Source organism: Canis aureus, chromosome 1 (assembly GCF_053574225.1).
Source record: "Canis aureus isolate CA01 chromosome 1, VMU_Caureus_v.1.0, whole genome shotgun sequence".
Lineage (NCBI taxonomy): Eukaryota > Metazoa > Chordata > Mammalia > Carnivora > Canidae > Canis > Canis aureus.
The window spans coordinates 72,754,126-72,770,997 of NC_135611.1; the positions used below are offsets into that span (position 1 = coordinate 72,754,126).

The 16,872-nt window shown below is 42.0% G+C and overlaps 1 protein-coding gene and 1 pseudogene across 1 annotated transcript; one reads left to right on the plus strand and one right to left on the minus strand.

Annotated features, from left to right (window-relative positions):
• Nucleotides 1–2,197: 2,197 nt before the first annotated feature.
• On the minus strand, nt 2,198–5,443 carry LOC144287651 (procathepsin L-like). The gene is made up of 7 exons (XM_077854890.1): nt 5,318–5,443; nt 4,871–4,993; nt 4,626–4,772; nt 4,219–4,443; nt 3,608–3,770; nt 2,866–2,983; nt 2,198–2,375 (listed from the first exon to the last, which is right to left on the minus strand). The coding sequence occupies exons 1-7, from the start codon at nt 5,441–5,443 to the stop codon at nt 2,276–2,278; spliced, it is 1,002 nt and encodes a 333-aa protein (XP_077711016.1). The 3' UTR covers nt 2,198–2,275.
• A 9,264-nt stretch (nt 5,444–14,707) lies between these two features.
• LOC144287706 (methylsterol monooxygenase 1 pseudogene) lies at nt 14,708–16,157 on the plus strand (annotated as a pseudogene).
• The last annotated feature ends 715 nt before the right edge of the window (nt 16,158–16,872 follow it).

Below are 16,872 nucleotides of genomic sequence, written 5' to 3' on the forward strand. Positions count from 1 at the left end.
ACCCCAAACTCTAGGAATAAAGGACACGTGAGGTGACACTAAAAACCCACGTGGACCTTCCCTTCAAGCTTCTTCTCAGGAGATTCCATGAATTTGGGGTATCTAGTAGGTGCAGGTCCCCAGGGAGATGCCAGGCCCTGCACCCCACCCCCTCAGTGTTGTTCCTGGTCCCCCAGTCCGACTTCCCCAGCCCTGCTGAGATAGGCCCTACCAAGCTACCCTTGGTAGGATCAGAGTCTTGGGCTGAACTCCCAAGATACTGTGCACAGCAGTCTGAGTGAGCCTGTCATGGGGAGGGACAAGGAGTCCTCTCTGGTGGATGTTCAGAGACTGTGGCAGATCCACGTTCCAAAGATGGCCACAGCCATGTCTTCCATCCCACATGCTCCTCTGCTCAGTGACCTTGCCTCTCCCCATCACCAGCTGGAGTCTCAGCTACTCCCTGAATCCCACACCAGCATCTAGGACGGCTCTGCCAGGGAACCCAGGAGCACGTCAGCCCAATGGAACCTGCAGATGATTCCAGCTCCCAGGAGGGACTCCCAGGGAGAACCATCCCCTCCGAGCCCAGGCAGGAAATGGAAGAGATGCTTTTGTCAAGCTGCTAGGACTCCATGAGTGGGTTTTACAGTGAGAGATAACCAGAACAGTCTGTCCACTGCTTCCCCAGGGGCACGACTGTGTCCTAAAATCCCATGCAGGCACTAGTCTCCTTGCCCCCACGTGACCTCACTCACTTCCCACCTTCTCTAGACTCACTTTCCCTTTTCTCCGGGGTTCCGACCCTGAGTTTCTGCTCAGACACTCCTCTTTCCTCCTGTCTCCCCGAGCAGCTCCTCTGGGTTCATATCAGACTTGTCTTCCTCCAGCTGTTCTCAGCACCCTCCTCCCTACCCAGCACCAGCTCCTTCTGGGGGTTGGAGATGTGTCTTCCAGGGGTCATGGCTGGACCACAGTGGGTGTCACATCAACTCCTGTTGTTCCAATACAGTTTCCAGCTGGCGGAAGGGATCATGCTCAGGAGCCTCCCCGCCTCCCCATCTCCTATGACCTGGTAGTATGGTCTGGAAACCCACAGAACTTTACTCCAAACACCATTATTTGCCACAGTAGGTCAAACAGTTGGAGATGTAAGCACCTAGGAGCGGAGGTCACATTGAAGGGACATGTGACCCAGGACAGGGGGACATGGCCGGAGGTGCAGGGGGCTTGTGGGCTGACACCTCCTCTCCTGCTCCTCTGCTATTAACTACTTACTGCTGCCTTCTCCTTATGCTTCTTGGGTGGAACCATGAGATGCTTAAACACTCAGAGAGCAAATGGAACCATGTGCTTCTTTAGCCTGCAGATGTTGACGGTCTGTCTTCTTTTAATGAATTCTGAGGTTAGGTAGCAGGTTGTGAATTAGGCCTCAGAGGATTCCTTTGGCTGCCCTCACCTGCCTCCCACCTCTGAGGTCCCAGCTCTAGTTCTGAGGCCTGGGCCCATGTCTGGGGGCTTACCCTCATCCGTGGTGGACCCAACACACATATTCTTGGTAATCCCCCATGTCTGGTCCTTCCTCACCTGCAAAGTAGTCACGTGGTCCTCACTAGCAGGTGGGGAAGATACACTCGAAACTGGCTCTGTGACATCCATCCTGTAACTCAGCTGGGCTGTAGCCATCTGAGGTCAAATGACCATGACCTCCAATACACTTATCTACTTTGAAAACCCTATGTGTATGTTTACTTTTCTAAAATGTGAAGGTTTTTTTCCTTATTAAAATAGTATACCTTTGTCCTTATAGATTTTTGGTCACATTTTGCTGCATTCAAGGGTTGGATCAGACATGGCTAAACCCCAGCTGACATGAGATGTGCATATTCACAACTGCAAGAGCCACAGGCCACCCAGGATTCGCCTAGTGGACCATTGGCACATTCAGTTATGTCTCTACAGCCCAATCACATTTTATAGAGTCCTATAAAAAGTTAACATATCAACATTTATCTCACTTGTACTTTGAGGTTGGTTTATTTTTAAAAAGAAAACTTTTTACTTCTTTTAAAAAAAATAAAATTCAAAAGTTACTAGACAAGTCAGTCCTACAAAGGTATTTACAGCAGTAATGAGCAAAGTGGTAACATTCCCAGTATAAAATGTCACACAATCAGATCACTTGGATCTTCAATGATTCAAGTTTTTTATCCCACACAATAAGATTTGGTCAGCTTTAAAATAAAAGTCATTTCCTGGATATTCTGGAAGTCAAGGTCTTCTTCGTGCCATCATCTCACACCACAGGATAGCTAGCCCTGGTGGCGATTCCACAGTGGTTGTCCCGATCCTTGGCCAACAGCATGTAGCCCTGCATGCCCCAGTTTGTGCCCCAGCTGAAAGAAGACAGGGTTTTCCATTTATTACAGAGGAACACACACATTTATCTTTATGAACAATCATACCTGATACTTAGCAGTGCAGCAAAGGCCAGGACAGATTCAGGAAGAGTCAGGAGAGGCCATTCCTGTTCATGGTTGAGTTCTAACCCAGCACAGAATTCTATCCCCAAGCCTTTCGCAAAAGTGCAAAATGAGAGCTAGGAAAAGGAAACTCTTGGGGTTGGATGATTTTCCAGAAATAAGAAAATTTTCAAGTTGAGAAATGCAGTGGTAGCAAAAGTATAGCAGGGTCCCAGCAAGCTTGAGACAGAATCTTACTGTTCTCATTAAATGTGTATGTATGTCTCTGCTCCCCTTAAGTAGGGTAAACACTTCTGAGATCTCAGAAGTGTATTCAAGGGTTTGAGGATCTGCCTCCAAACACTAATTCTAAAAAGGATTCCCTTTTTCAATTTCAAAGATAAATATTTTTTGCTCTTTATACCTGTTCTTGACAATCCAATATTTTTTGTTATCCGATTCTGCTCCTTCAAAACCATAACCAACTACCAGAACACCATGATTCAGGAGTTTATTGCTGCACTTTGGATCATAATAAATGCCTGGAAAAGTAAAATTCAATGCTTAGGGGGAACATCCAAGTGACATGATAACATGTGACAGTAACCTAGTAACCACAGTAATAGGAGGCATCTCAAAATTCAGTCATGATATAAACCCAGGTAAGACTTAGATATCAGATCTTTTGTTTAGCTAGGCTAGAGTTTTAGGATGTCATCTAATATTCGCAGAAATACACATTGTCACAATCTCTTTTGTAAAGAACAGAGAAGAAGCATAAAAGACTAGTTGTTGAACCTTTGTCCTTTTACCATACAATGTTAGTCTAAGGAAGTGGCAGCAAACACAAAATTACTTGAGCCAAGGGGTTCTTTCTAGGGTCAATTTCAGTAGTAAAATTCATTGGAAGTTTTCAAGGTCTAACCGTTGGAAAAAAGTAAAGTAAGTTATATCAGTCAAATTATGTAGATATTTAAATATATTTGCGATGTGCTTAAAGGCATGAAGTATGGATCAAGTCATGTCAATAGTAACAACGGCCCCAAGGATCATACATACCTTCCTGAGTATGCCAAGTACCAGGAATACCAAAGAATCAATCTTGCTATATGTCATGCTGGCTCCTCATTTTTTCTGCCTGATTTTCTATGTAGACAAATGCTTACCTTTTTTATAGAACTGGAAGGATTGTGGGCTTGAATCCACAGCAGCTGAGACAGGCCCCACAGTTGCCACTGTGGTCATAAGGCCATCCTCCTCATTTAAGATGGGCCAGAAGGCAGTCACATTGGCAGCAGATTTCTCAGGCCTGTATTTGCAGGGTTCATTCTTTCAAAGATAAAGGGGAAGGACTTGAATACTATCATCCACCTCCGGGGGAACACGAGCTCAAGACAACTTGCGGCTGATAGATTTCCAAGTAGTTTGTTATAAAACATCTCAGGACGCAAAATGTGATTGATTGTTTCGAAGTTGAAAAATTAGCAGATATCTATTCAATGAGACACTCTTTGGGTCTAATTGTTCATAGATTTTTCACTCTGGAGATCTGTGCTGTATATGAGATGGTATTCGTGTTGCCGTGCAACAAAAAATTGGGAAGAGCTATATAGTAACCATCAAAGCAGAGAACTGTTGTGCCAAGCTAGTAAATTTTAATGACAGCCCTGAATGTTTGCAGATATAGAATCTACAATCTAAAATGAAAATTCTAAATACAGTCTCTGTTGTTACTGAATATGCTTGACTTTGATAAAAGATAAGGAACTCCATTTACCCTTGCAAGATATGGATAGGATTCCTCTGAGTCCAGGCCTCCATTGTCCTTAACATACTGGAAGGCATATTCCATCAGGCCACCATTGCAGCCCCTATTGCCTTGAGACCAAGAACAGTCCACCAGGTTCTGCTCACTCAGTGACACAAGTTTGCCAGTTTTTCGGAACATCTGTCCTTCAAGGGCACCAGTTGCACTAAAAGCCCAACAACCAAGACACTGACCCTGTAAACAAAATTAAAAAGCTCCTAGTCTACAAAATAAACAGCAAGATTTTGACAATAGCTGTTAGATCTGAAAACTCTTTTAAGACATAGTAAACTCCGTATGATTCCTCAACTTCCATAGCAAGGACACTAGTTCCTTTTGCCTTTACTCTTGGAGAGTGACCTGCTATACAGCCCCACCTGATCCTTCACAGGAGTGACGTAGCCTTGTTCTCTCCAGTCCACAGATGAGGGGACCTCAGCAAAGAGAGGTGCTGGGAACACTTTTCCTTTCTTGTGCTTCTGGATTTTAAAGTCATTCAGCACCTGTTTGAATTCTTCATTGGTCTTCAAGGAAAAGGAAACAGAATGTTGACAAACATGAGATTTTTTTAAAAAATACTTAGAGGAAGCACAAAATGTTCAGCAATCCATGCCACACTCACCATGTCACCAAAGGCATTCATTGCCAGAGTGAAGCTGTGTTCCCCTTGGCTGTATTCCTGATTGTGCTGTTCAATCATTTCCATGTTCCTCTCCCACACTGTTCTCCTCCATCCTTCTTCATCCTGCAGAAAAACATATAACCCATCATCCTTATTTCTCTCTCTTTTTGTTTTCATCATCCTTATTTCTATTTAAAAGCACTCAACTGCACCAAGTGGATGTGCTGACAGAGAGGAGGAGAAACCATGTCCAGCGCTGGCCTGGTGCTTCTGGAAGCTGTGCTCCAGCAGCCACACAGCAGGACATGTGCCCACCTCGTGCACAGACCCAGGGCCCTGCTTACTGCCTTGGTAAGAGCGGCCTCAGGAAGCTACTCTCTGCTGCGAACTCTCCGCAGCATAGACCGTTCTCTGGGGGTCTCTCTGGACAGCTCGGATGTTACCAACCTTGTCATACAGTTTCCCGTGTGCCTCCTTCCACTGGGACCAGTGTGCATCTAAACTGTGATCCTGTTGTGGAGCAGCTGAGGCTATTCCCAGGCAGAGGGCAGCCAGGAAGAGAGAAGGATGCATGTTCCAAAATCTAGGGATGGAAAAGAAATGAGTTTCTGATTATATCAAACCATCTAAAAAGCCATCCTTCCTTCTGATGTTAGAACCACTATAATAGAGCAAAAAGATTGCATCTATCCTCCCAAGTGTTTCCATGGGGTGTGGAGGAAGGCTGAGGGTGTGGGAGGTGCAGGGGACCTGCTGCCCTGAGACCTGCCCCACGACTGTCTGTGGCTTCCAGGGCATGTAGATGGCAGTGCAGGGAGTGACAGGCCCTGACTCCTGGTGTGTGGGGGTCAAGTTGCCATGTCTAGAGGGGTCAAACTTTGGAAGAGTGCCTCCTGGGTGCTCCAAACCCCTGGTCCTTAAGACTGGTTTCCTCCATGGTTTCAGGGGTGCCCTCTCTCACTTCAGGCCTGGTCTGGGAATCTCACCTGTTGTTCAGAGCAGTTGTTTAGGCTGTCACAGATGCAGGTCAGGGGGTGTGCAGGAGGCCTGGTGGTGGGTGGGAGGCTGCCCATTTAAGTCTAGGATTTGGCCCTGCCAGCCCTGCCCCTGACACTTGCCTGTTCAACAATTGGCTGAGCTAGCCTATGGGCGGCGCCTCCATGCCCTGGAGCTCTGGAACCCCGGGGCATGAGAAGGCTGGGTCCCTAATTGTCCCAGATGGAGCTTGTGCCTGCCTTGGTGGACCCAGGAAAGACAAGCAAGAGGACTGGGGAAAGCCCTGTGGGGTGGGGGTGGAGTCAGCCCCTATCTCCCTGGGGACCCGGGTCAACTGATTACCAGGAATTTATGAGTTGGCAGGTGGCTCACGAAAGGAAGCTCACAGGGAGCCCCAAGTGGGTTTCCAGCATCACCCTGCATGTCCTTTAGTCCCAGAGTCTTTGGTTAAAATCTCCCAGAGAGCTGAGAACAGGATAGTCTAGTCTAGTGGTTCCTGTTTATTCCAAGCAGAGGTGGGGCGGGTGGAGGCCCACAGGCAGGTGTGTTATCACTGTTTCAGGATGGGGTGCCTCCGGGTTATGAAGAATCTGCAGAGGACCGGCAATTCCCCAAATAGGGGATGCTCTGGGCCAGGCTCAAGTCCTTCCAAGGAACGGGACTGATGGGAGCGGTGCCCAGGGAAGGTGTGGTGTTTCATAATGCTCCTGTCCTACCCCCACCAGGCAGGGATTCTTCTTGTCTCTCACACCTTTCTCAAAACTGACAGAAACGTGTTATTTACAGAAAAATCTGGCTTAATAAAAGGAGAAAAGGCAAAAGGTAGAAACTGCTTTTTCCTCCCCACTCTGCTCTGCATTATGGATTATTATGGTCCTCAGTGTCCAACATATATTTTTCTTGAGATTTAATTTTAAGTTTCAGAAAGATGGCTATTTTAACAAACAACAACAGCTACTAAAGTGTTTGTGAGGAGACCATGAATTTCCCCCCTGATGACCAGTTTTGCTCTCCTTAGGAATACAACTCCACATGTCTAGACAGTGGTTCATGGCCTCCCTCTCCAGACCTACACCCCGGAGACACCCCAGGGTCCTCCTCGCACCTCGTCTGCAGCACTTCTCCGTTCGGGGAGGGAAGTGGTCGAAGGGATGCCGTACAGGGCTGGGAGTCCAGGCTGGGCCAGCACAGCCATTCTGCAGCTCCCTGGCCTTGGGCCCCCAACAGGCTCCCCCAGCACCCCAGCCTCAGTTTCCTCATGAAGGCCACGGGCCCTGTGATTCGCTTTTTCTCAGAGGATTCTTGTGAGACTAAATGAGCTGCACAGGTTGGGTATTAGCATAGAGTAGGGCTCATCTCATCCTGCTTTCTCATGAGATCAAAGAGAATATCTTTCCAAAAGCCTTGCTTAATTCAGAAAATATTTATTCAAGAGGGATCCCTGGGTGGCTCAGCAGTTTAGCGCCAGGGCGTGATCCTGGAGACCAGGGATCTAGTCCCGCTTCAGGCTCCCTGCGAGGAGCCTGCTTCTCCCTCTGCCTGTGTCTCTGCCTCTCTCTCTCTTCTCTCTCTCTCTCATAAATAAATAAAATCTTAAAATAAAAAAAACAGAAAATATTTATTCAAGAATTTGCTACATAGGCCATCCCTACTCATTTCTTTCCTTCTCGTGAACCGAGTTACCAGATAGTGAAATGAACCATAAGGTCCAGTGGTAAGTAACCGTATCTGTTAAAAAGCCAAGCTACATCTAGTTCTCATTCTTAAATTATGCTCCCAAACTGATAAATTCAGCACATATCCTAGGAATGTGGCCACAGAACCTAAAATACAATCTGTTGTCTCACATTTGTCACCTTATGCTAGAGATATATTAATTTTAAATTACAGCTAGCTTATTTTGCCTGTGGGAATTTAGGTGGTCATTTGAGGGTGCTAAGGTAGCTGATATTTCTCTAAAAGCCACTGAGATTACAGTGAGATGACATTTCATACCCAGCAGCGGATCAAATCAACAAGGTGCACACATGAGGATGTAGGGTCACAGGAACTCTCATACAGTACTAGTGGCAGTGCAGACAGTAAACCCCTCTGGGCAGGGGCTCACCAGTTTCTTAAGGCAGTAACTATACACCTGACACTAACTCAGCAATTCTAGATATCTACTCAAGTGAGAATGTTCACAGCAGCTTTACCAATAATAACTTCCAGCTAGAAAACCACAGGAGAATGAATAAACACACTGTAGTACATTCATACTCGACAATGAAAAAAGAACAAACTCTCTCTATATGCACAAACAGAGATGATGCTTAAAAATACTATGTCAGGGCTGCCTGGGTGGCTCAGTTGGTTAAACACTCAACTCTTGATTTTTGGCTCAGGTCAGGATCGCGGGGTTGTGCGATCGAGCCCCACATTGGGCTCCACACTGGGCATGGAGCCTGCTCTCTTCCTCTCCCTCTAACCCCCTGACCAAAAATTAAAAGCACTATGTCAAGCAAAAGAAGGTACATATTAAAAAGTACATATAGTTGTATTATATGTAAGTCAAAAGGCAAAACTAATCTGTGGTGATAGATATCAGAACAGCGGTCTTGCAAGGGAATGACTGACTGGAAAGGGGCACTTATTAGAATGTTGGGAAATTCTATATCTTGTTCTGGGAGGTAGTTTCATGGATGCCTATATTTGTCAAAACTTACCCACCTACATACTTAAGACCTATTAATTTTATTCTATGTAAAATTCTACCTTAATAGAAACTTTGGTAGGATAGAATTGGAGATACAGGCAAAAAAAAAAAGTTGCATTGTAAAAAAATTGGAAATCTATATCAGAATATTGAGTACACTCCTGTCTTTTCTCTGAAAAAACAAATCTGTGGAAAGTAGTCAAGAATCTTTCTATTGGCCCTAGAGCCGTGCCCCATGTAAGACTACTACCTGTGTTTGTTGATGTGGTGGAAAGAAGAGGTGACAGCGGGGCTCCCTCTGAAGGGCAGCTGCGAAGGGAAAGCCTCACCTCTGGGTCAGCAGCGCCTGCAGCCTGGCTTCATCCCAAGGAGCCAACGGAGCAGCCCGAACGCGGGATGAGCTGCGAGGAAACCCAGTCGCCCATCGCCCATCGGAGCCTTACTTTCTTCTTCTGTAAATTACTCTAAAGCACTCAGCTGACGCGGGATTTAAATACCATTCTGTCATTAAAGCCACGGAGAACCATTAGTTACTGATGTCACATTTTATTTGTAACCCAATAAAAATTTCCCCCAGATCCTTAGTCTGCATTTCTAAAGCAGAGCATTAGGGTATGTCTCAGGAGGCTAAGCTGTCTGCACCTGCTGGGAAGGAGAAGAGGGTGAGATGCAGGAACCCACTTTCCTTCAGGGGAAAGAAAAGCTGCTTTTTCTTTTGTATTTGACTTTTCTGTTTGGAAAACCAGTTTCTCTGCTCTCCTGTGAGGGACCTCATCTCTCCTAAGCTATATGCTCCAGGTCATTCCATAGAAAATAAAACCTCTGCAATAGTGCTTGCTTTCAAGGATTTACAATATGTTTATGCATCTTGGGAAGATTTTTAAATTTAAAAAATTTTTCTTTAAAAATTTTATTACTTCAGTCAATCATTTATTGAGGGCGGTTATCTGGTTCACTACTCCAAATTATTAGAGATTATGATTCCTTTAAATATTTACAGTATTATTTTATACCACATCCATTATAAATTCCAAATTTTTCACATCTTTCTAATAGCATCAGAATGATCTATTAATAGAAAAAAATCACTTCCAGACAATTTAACAGGAAGTGAAAAAGATATTCACTATGAGCACTGGTGATTTTACTCTAGAAGGCAACTTCCCCCAACCTCCATAAGATATAGGCAGGAAATGTAGTATTTTGATTGGCGTAAAGTGATAGCAACTGTTTTTTTATTAATTATTATTATCCTCATTCAAATGACCAGAAAATTATAAGTATACCATTTACTTATTAAAATAATCATATCAGGCATATAAGAAATAGTGAAAGGGATTATAAGGGAAAGGAAATCCTTATAAGGATTATAAGGGAAACTGAGTGGGGAAAAATTAGAGAGCGAGACAAACCATGAGAGACTCCTAACTGGGAAATGAACAAAGGGTGTGGAAGGGGAGGAGGGTAGGGGGATGGGGTGATTGGGTGACGGCACTGAGGAGGGCACTTGAATGGATGAACACTGGGTTACATGTTGGCAAATTGAACTTAAATAAAAAATGTTTTAAAATTTTAAAAAAAGCCCACATCACTTGGTTTCACTTTAGTAGCAACAAGAAAAAGTTACTTGCAATTTTTTATTTAGATATTCTATAATTTGAAAAATCATCATCATCACCACTTTGATAACATTTGTCAAGACTTACTATATACTAGGTATTATTAAATAGTTTTAAATATGTCACTGCATTTGTGTTCACAGTAACTTCTATGTGAGAAAGTCTCTGAACACTTTCTGCCTTTCCCAATGATCTAAATTTGGAGTTGGGATATGCTAATTAAGTGTATGCCAAGAATAAAAAAGCTGACTCAGTGTGAAACCTGAGTAATTAACAGCTCAAGTGGTTATGTGATCTTTTTGAAGAGCAAATGACAGGTAAACTGGACCAGTTGAATTAGTTTCTTTAAAAGGGATTTGGGAAAAGACATTGGGATGTTCACAGAGTTGACATCAAGCCAGAGAAACAGGTGTCAGGATTGACACCACCAGAATTCAGCGAAAGATTGGATTCTAACCAGCAGAAAATATTCAGCAATGTTGTCAGGGCTCAGCTATTAGAATGAATAGATGATTCACACTATTTCTTCCATTCTTGAATCACTCCGCTCAAGATTCAAAATCTGGAAAATGACACCTGTAAATATCCCACTCCATGTCTAGAGAAAGGTATGCCACCTTGATTATACCCCAACCAAGACTGCATACAATGAGGAAAAAAGAAGTTCTCAAAAATAAATCAGAAATAAAGAAAAGAAAAAATAAATCACATTTCTTCTACCAAGACAAGAGGCAATGGATGCTGGTAGCAAAGAAATAGCCTTTGTTCAACACAGCAGCACTCATTAGCTTCCCCACATAAAGATAAGCTTTTTCTTTTATTAAACTTTTTAATTTGAGGTAATTATAGTCACATGGAGTTGTAAGAAGTAATACAGAGAAATTCCATGTCCCTTTTGTTGGCATAAAAATAGACATACAGACTGATGGAACAGAATAGAAAGCCCAGAAGTAACCTCACACATATATGGTTAATTAATTTAAAACAAAGAAGGTAGGAATATGCAATGGGGAAAGAACAATCTCTTCATAAGCAGTGTTGGGGAAACTGAACTGCCTTATGCAAAAGAATGAAACAGAACCACTTTTTTATTAAAAAAATTGACTCAACTGGATTAAAGACGCAAATGTGAGACCCGAAAGCATAAACTTTTAGAAGAAAAGAAAGTAGTAAGCTCCTTAACATAGGGGTCAGTGATGATTTTTTGATTCTGACACCAAAAGTAAAAGCAGCAAAAATAAAAAACAAGTGAGACTACACCAAATGAAAAAACTCTGCACAGCAAAGAAACTCATTAACAAAATGAAAAGGGAGCCTACCTAATGGAAGAAAATATTTGCAAACCATACATCTGATAAGGGTTTAATATCCAAAACATATAAAGAATTCATACAATTCAATAGCAAAAAAATATTTTTAAATGGTCGGAAGATGTAAATAGAGTTTTCCTAAAGAAGACACACATATGGCCAATAGGTACATGAAAAGATGCTCATCATCATTAATTACTGGGAAATGCAAATAAAAACCACACGAGCTATTACCTATACCTGTTAGAAAAAGAAACTGCTGAACGATATTCCAGAAGAGCTGTACTACTTTCCATTCCCATCAGCAGAGGCTGAGTGGTCCAGTGTCTCCACATCCTTACTAGGTGTTTCCACTATTTTATTTTACCCAAATAATAGGTGTGTGAAGATGTACCATCCTGGCTGAAATTAGCATTCCTGTAATGACTAATAGCGATGAACATTTTTTTCATTGTGCTCATTTGCCATCTGCATATCTTCTTTGATGAAGATAAGTTTCCAGCACACTTTCTTCATGCCCAAAATGCGCAGATGTCAGGAGCTATTCAGTGTCAAACAAAAGGGTTGTGGGCCTTGCCTGTGTTCTGTCCAGAGCTCATCCACATACTTTGTGCTGAAAATGGCTCATTTATACCATCTGCTGTGAATACTGGATGGTCAGCAGTGTCATCTCATAGAGAAGTGTAGCCAAGTGTCTTTTTCTTTTTCTCTTTCTTTCTTTCTTTCTTTCTTTCTTTCTTTCTTTCTTTCTTTCTCTTTCTTTCTTTGTTTCTTTCTTTGTTTCTTTGTTTCTTTCTTTTCTTTCTTCTTTCTTTCTCTCTCTCTTTTAAAGATTTCATTTATTTATTCATGAGAGAGAGAGAGAGAGGCACAGGCACAGGCAGAGAGAGAAGCAGGCTCCATGCAGGGAGCCTGATGTGGGACTCAATCCAGAGTCTCCAGGATCAGGCCCTGGGCTGAAGACGGCGCTAAACCGTCTGGCCCTCGGGGGTTGCCCCCCTTTCCCCTTTTAACAGAACTTCTTTCTTAAGAGAACAGCTACTTTCCAAACCTTGCCCCAGAGTCCCCAGGGCTAGGCCATTGAGGACTCCATCTCCCCTCCCTCTGTGTTTGACATAGGGCTGCTCCATGATCTTCTTGGATGTTCCTACAAATTTTGCCCATGACACTGCCCTTTCAATAATGTCCTCACCTGGACCCTGACTAATGCAGAGGAAACAGGTACCTCTCTGGTACATGAGATTGTTTTAACTTGAGTGCAAAATTGTTGTAATGGTAGCAGGCCATGAATCCCACAGTGAGAAAGTTATTCCTGTTGGGGGCTGGAATGCTGTCCCCTTCAAGGTCCTTGTAGCTAGATTAAGAATCAAATGAGGTTAAGACCAATTAATAGGAAAACATCAAAATTAGGTAGCAGATGTATGAGGAATCCACTGACATAGAAATCCAAAAACAGGCAAAATGAGGCACATATGTCATCTTGAACTAAGGAGAAGGCAGTAGGGGTCTGGGGCCTCAGAGGAAAGGAATGCGATTTACAGGAAGATGCAAAAGAGTCAATGTTTGGTAAATAAATGTTGGCTGGGCCACTCAGAAACAAGGGAACAAAGATAGGACTTTGATGGAAGTGGCTGAACCGCTGAGCCACCCAGACTGCCCTCTTCTCTCTCTCTTAACAAAATCTTTGTCATGACCCTTGTGGCTACTTTGAGGAGCTTCTCAGAACCAGTGTGCACAAAAATAGACTCAAAATTGATGAAAGACCTAAATGTGAAACAAGAATCCATCAAAATCCTAGATGACTACACAGGCTGCAACCTCTGTGACCTTGGTCGCAGCAACTTCTTGCTAGAAACATCTCCAAAGGTAAGGGAAATAAAGGCAAAAATGAACTATTGGGATTTCATCAAAATAAAAAGCTTCTGCACAGCAAAGGAAACAGTCAACAAAACTAAAAGACAACCTGCAGAATGGGAGAAGACATTTGCAAATGATATATCAGATAAAGGGCTAGTATTCAAAATCTATAAAGAACATATCAAACTCAACACCCAAAGAACAAATAATCCAGTCAAGAAATGAGCAGAAGACATGAACAGACATTCCCCAAAGAAGACGTACAACTGGCTAACAAACACATGAAAAAATGCTCCACATCAGTTGCCATCAGGGAAATACAGATCAAAAGCACGAGATACCACCTCACACTGGTCAGAATGGCTAAAATTGAACAAGTCAGGAAATGACAGATGTTGATGAGGATGCGGAGAAAGGGGAACCCTCTTACACTGTTGGTGAGAATGCAAGCTGGTGCAGCCACTCCAAAAAACAGTATGGAGGTTTCCCTAAAAGTTGAAAATAGAGCTACCTTATGCCCCAGCAATTGCACTACTGAGTATTTACCCTAAATACACAACATACTGATGCAAAGGGGCACCTGCACCCCAATGTTCATAGCAGCAATGTCCACAATAGGCAAGCTATGGAAAGAGACCAGATGTCCATTGACAGATGAATGGATAAAGAAGAAGTGGTCTATATATACAATGGAATACTACACAGCCACCAAAAATTGAAATCTTGCCATTTGCAACAACATGGGTGGAACAAGAGGGTTTTATGCTAAGTGAAATAAATCAATCAGAGAAAGACAATTATCATATGATCTCACTCATATGTGGAATTTAAGGAAAAAAAAACAGAGGATCATAGGGGAAGGGGGAAAAAAATAAAACAATGAAATCAGAGAGGGAGACAAACCACAAGAGATTTTTAATCATAAGAAGCAAACTGAGGGTACTGGAAAGGGGTAGTGAAGGGTTGGGGTAAACTGGGTGATGGCAATAAAGAGGGCATGTGATATAATGAGCACTAGGTAGTATGTAAGACTGATTAATCACTGACCTCTACCTCTGAAACTAATAAACATAATTTGTTAATTAATTGTATTTAAATTTTAAAAAGAGGGCGTTCCCGCCCCTCGGCCAGAATTCTAAGGCTTTCTGCAGAGATTTGAAAAATGGCAACAAATGAAAGTATCAGCATCTTTAGTTCAGCATCCTTGGCTGTGGAGTATGTAGATTCACTTTTACCTGAGAACCCTCTACAAGAACCATTTTAAAATGCTTGGAACTATATGTTGAATAATTATGCAAAGTTCCAGATTGCAACATGGGGATCTTGATAGTTCACTAAGTTCTTTATTTCTTGTTTTGTTTACCTGGACTTTTGTTTCAATAAACCAGAAACCTGGGAAAACCAATGGAAATGTTTTAAAGTACTTCTCTTTAATCACTTTTGTATCCAGCTTCCTTTGATCTGTGGAACTTATTATTTTACAGAGTATTTTAATATACCTTATGATTGGGAAAGAATGCCAAGATGGTATATGCTTTTGGCAAGATGCTTTGGCTGTGCAGTGATTGAGGATACCTGGCACTATTTCCTGCATAGACTCTTGCATCACAAAAGAATATATAAATATATTCATAAAGTTCATCATGAGTTTCAGGCTCCATTTGGAATGGAAGCTGAATATGCACATTCTTTGGAAACTCTGATTCTTGGAACTGGATTTTTCATTGGAATCATGCTTTTATGTGATGATGTCATTCTCCTTTATACATGGGTGGCCATTCGTTTGATAGAAACTATTGATGTCCATAGTGGCTATGACATTCCCCTGAACCCTTTAAATCTGATCCTTTTCTGTGCTGGTTCTCGGCATCATGATTTCCACCACATGAACTTCATTGGAAACTATGCTTCCACATTTACATGGTAGGATAGAATTTTCAGAACAGACTCTCAATTTACTGCCTATAATGAAAAGATGAAGAAGATTGAGAAAAAGATGGAATAAATATCTCATCTCCACCATCCTGAAAGCACACACCTCCCTGAATTGAAGTGAATAGCTAACCTTGCTTCTGTGGAGCAGAAATAAACCTGTGTCTTGGCTGCTAAGTGATACAAAGAACATTAGCAACCTTTAATTATCTTCCTAGCGGGAACTTTTTCTACTTTACATAAAAGTTCTGTATGTGTAGAAATAAGTAAATCTATAATGAAGTATGATTTTCGTGAGGAGGTTGTAAAGGCCGTGTTGCTAACCTTACAGAAAGGTTCTAAGTAATGGAGGAAGTATCAGTCTGTCTTTCCCCCGTAACACCAGAGGCCTGAAGCTAAGATGGGTCTTTAAAATCTTGTAAATATTTAGTGGCCATTTCAGTATCTCTTAGTAGGGTGTTGGTCTCATAATGAACTTAAAACATTTTCTAGAATTTGCCTAAACATCCAAGTATCATGGGTCGAACCGTATGGATCGACAGTGAGAGTGAGGCGGCCAAATCCAGAATAGCCTGCCCCAAGAACTTCCATTCTGGTCCTGAGCTGACTGGTTTGGGGTGATTATCCTTCTTTGAGAAGCCCTTTCGGATGGCAATGTGCTATTGGTATCTATAAATTAAGGCATTTCCAAATTGTCATAAATGGGATATTTTAGTCTAAAGGTTTTTGGGTTACTTGAAATTTTTTTAAAAAAATTGAGCTTTATTTCTGCTATTTACCCTTTCATTTTTGTATATCAAGTTTTCATTATACTTAAAACTGTATCTTGAAACATTGTGAACTGACTTGCTGTATTTGCACTTTGAACAATTGAAATAAATGTGATTTTTTTTTGGTCTGATAAAAAATAAATAAATAAATAAATAAATAAATAAATAAATAAATAAATAAATAAATTTTAAAAAGAGAACCAATGTGCATTGTGATTATTTCTGCTAAAGAGAGACCATATCTGTATCTTTGCAGTTATAGGCTCTTCTTTGAACTTAGTGAGAGGAAGTACTGAGTTGGGGAATACATTAGGAGTTGTTATAAAACATCGAGCCTTCTGCTTAACTAACAAGCCACTTTGCTTACCTTGAAGTGACAAGATAGCTTTAAGGGCGTCATGTCAACGTTTTACAAAACATCCTAATGCACCACAGCTGTGAGCCAGTGGATTGTTATTGCAATAAAATCCAGTTTTCAGATTCCACTGTCAGGTGCTTCATTTTCTTTCTTCCTTTCTTTCTTTCTTTCTTTCTTTCTTTCTTTCTTTCTTTCTTTCTTTCTTTCTTTCTTTCTCTTTCTTTCTTTCTTTCTTTCTTTCTTTCTTTCTTTCTTTCTTTCTTTCTTTCTTTCTTTCTTTTCCTTCCTTCCTTCCTTCCTTCCTTCCTTCCTTCCTTCCTTCTTTCTTTCTTTCCTTCCTTCCTTCTTTCTTTCTTTCTTCTTTATTGTTGCTCATATAAAACCATCAACCTCACAGCTTTACTGAGTAATAGCAGCACAAGTAAGATCACTTTCTTTAGTAACAGGAGTCTCTTTCACACCCAC

Coding starts and splice junctions, on each gene's coding strand:
- LOC144287651 (XM_077854890.1), bottom strand. CDS start 5,443: ATGCATCCTTCTCTCTTCCTGGCTGCCCTCTGCCTGGGAATAGCCTCA. Junction 4,773..4,870: donor TGAATGCCTTTGGTGACATG/GTGAGTGTGGCA, acceptor TTTTCCTTGAAG/ACCAATGAAGAATTCAAACA. Junction 2,984..3,607: donor CTTCCAGTTCTATAAAAAAG/GTAAGCATTTGT, acceptor TTACTTTTCCAG/GCATTTATTATGATCCAAAG.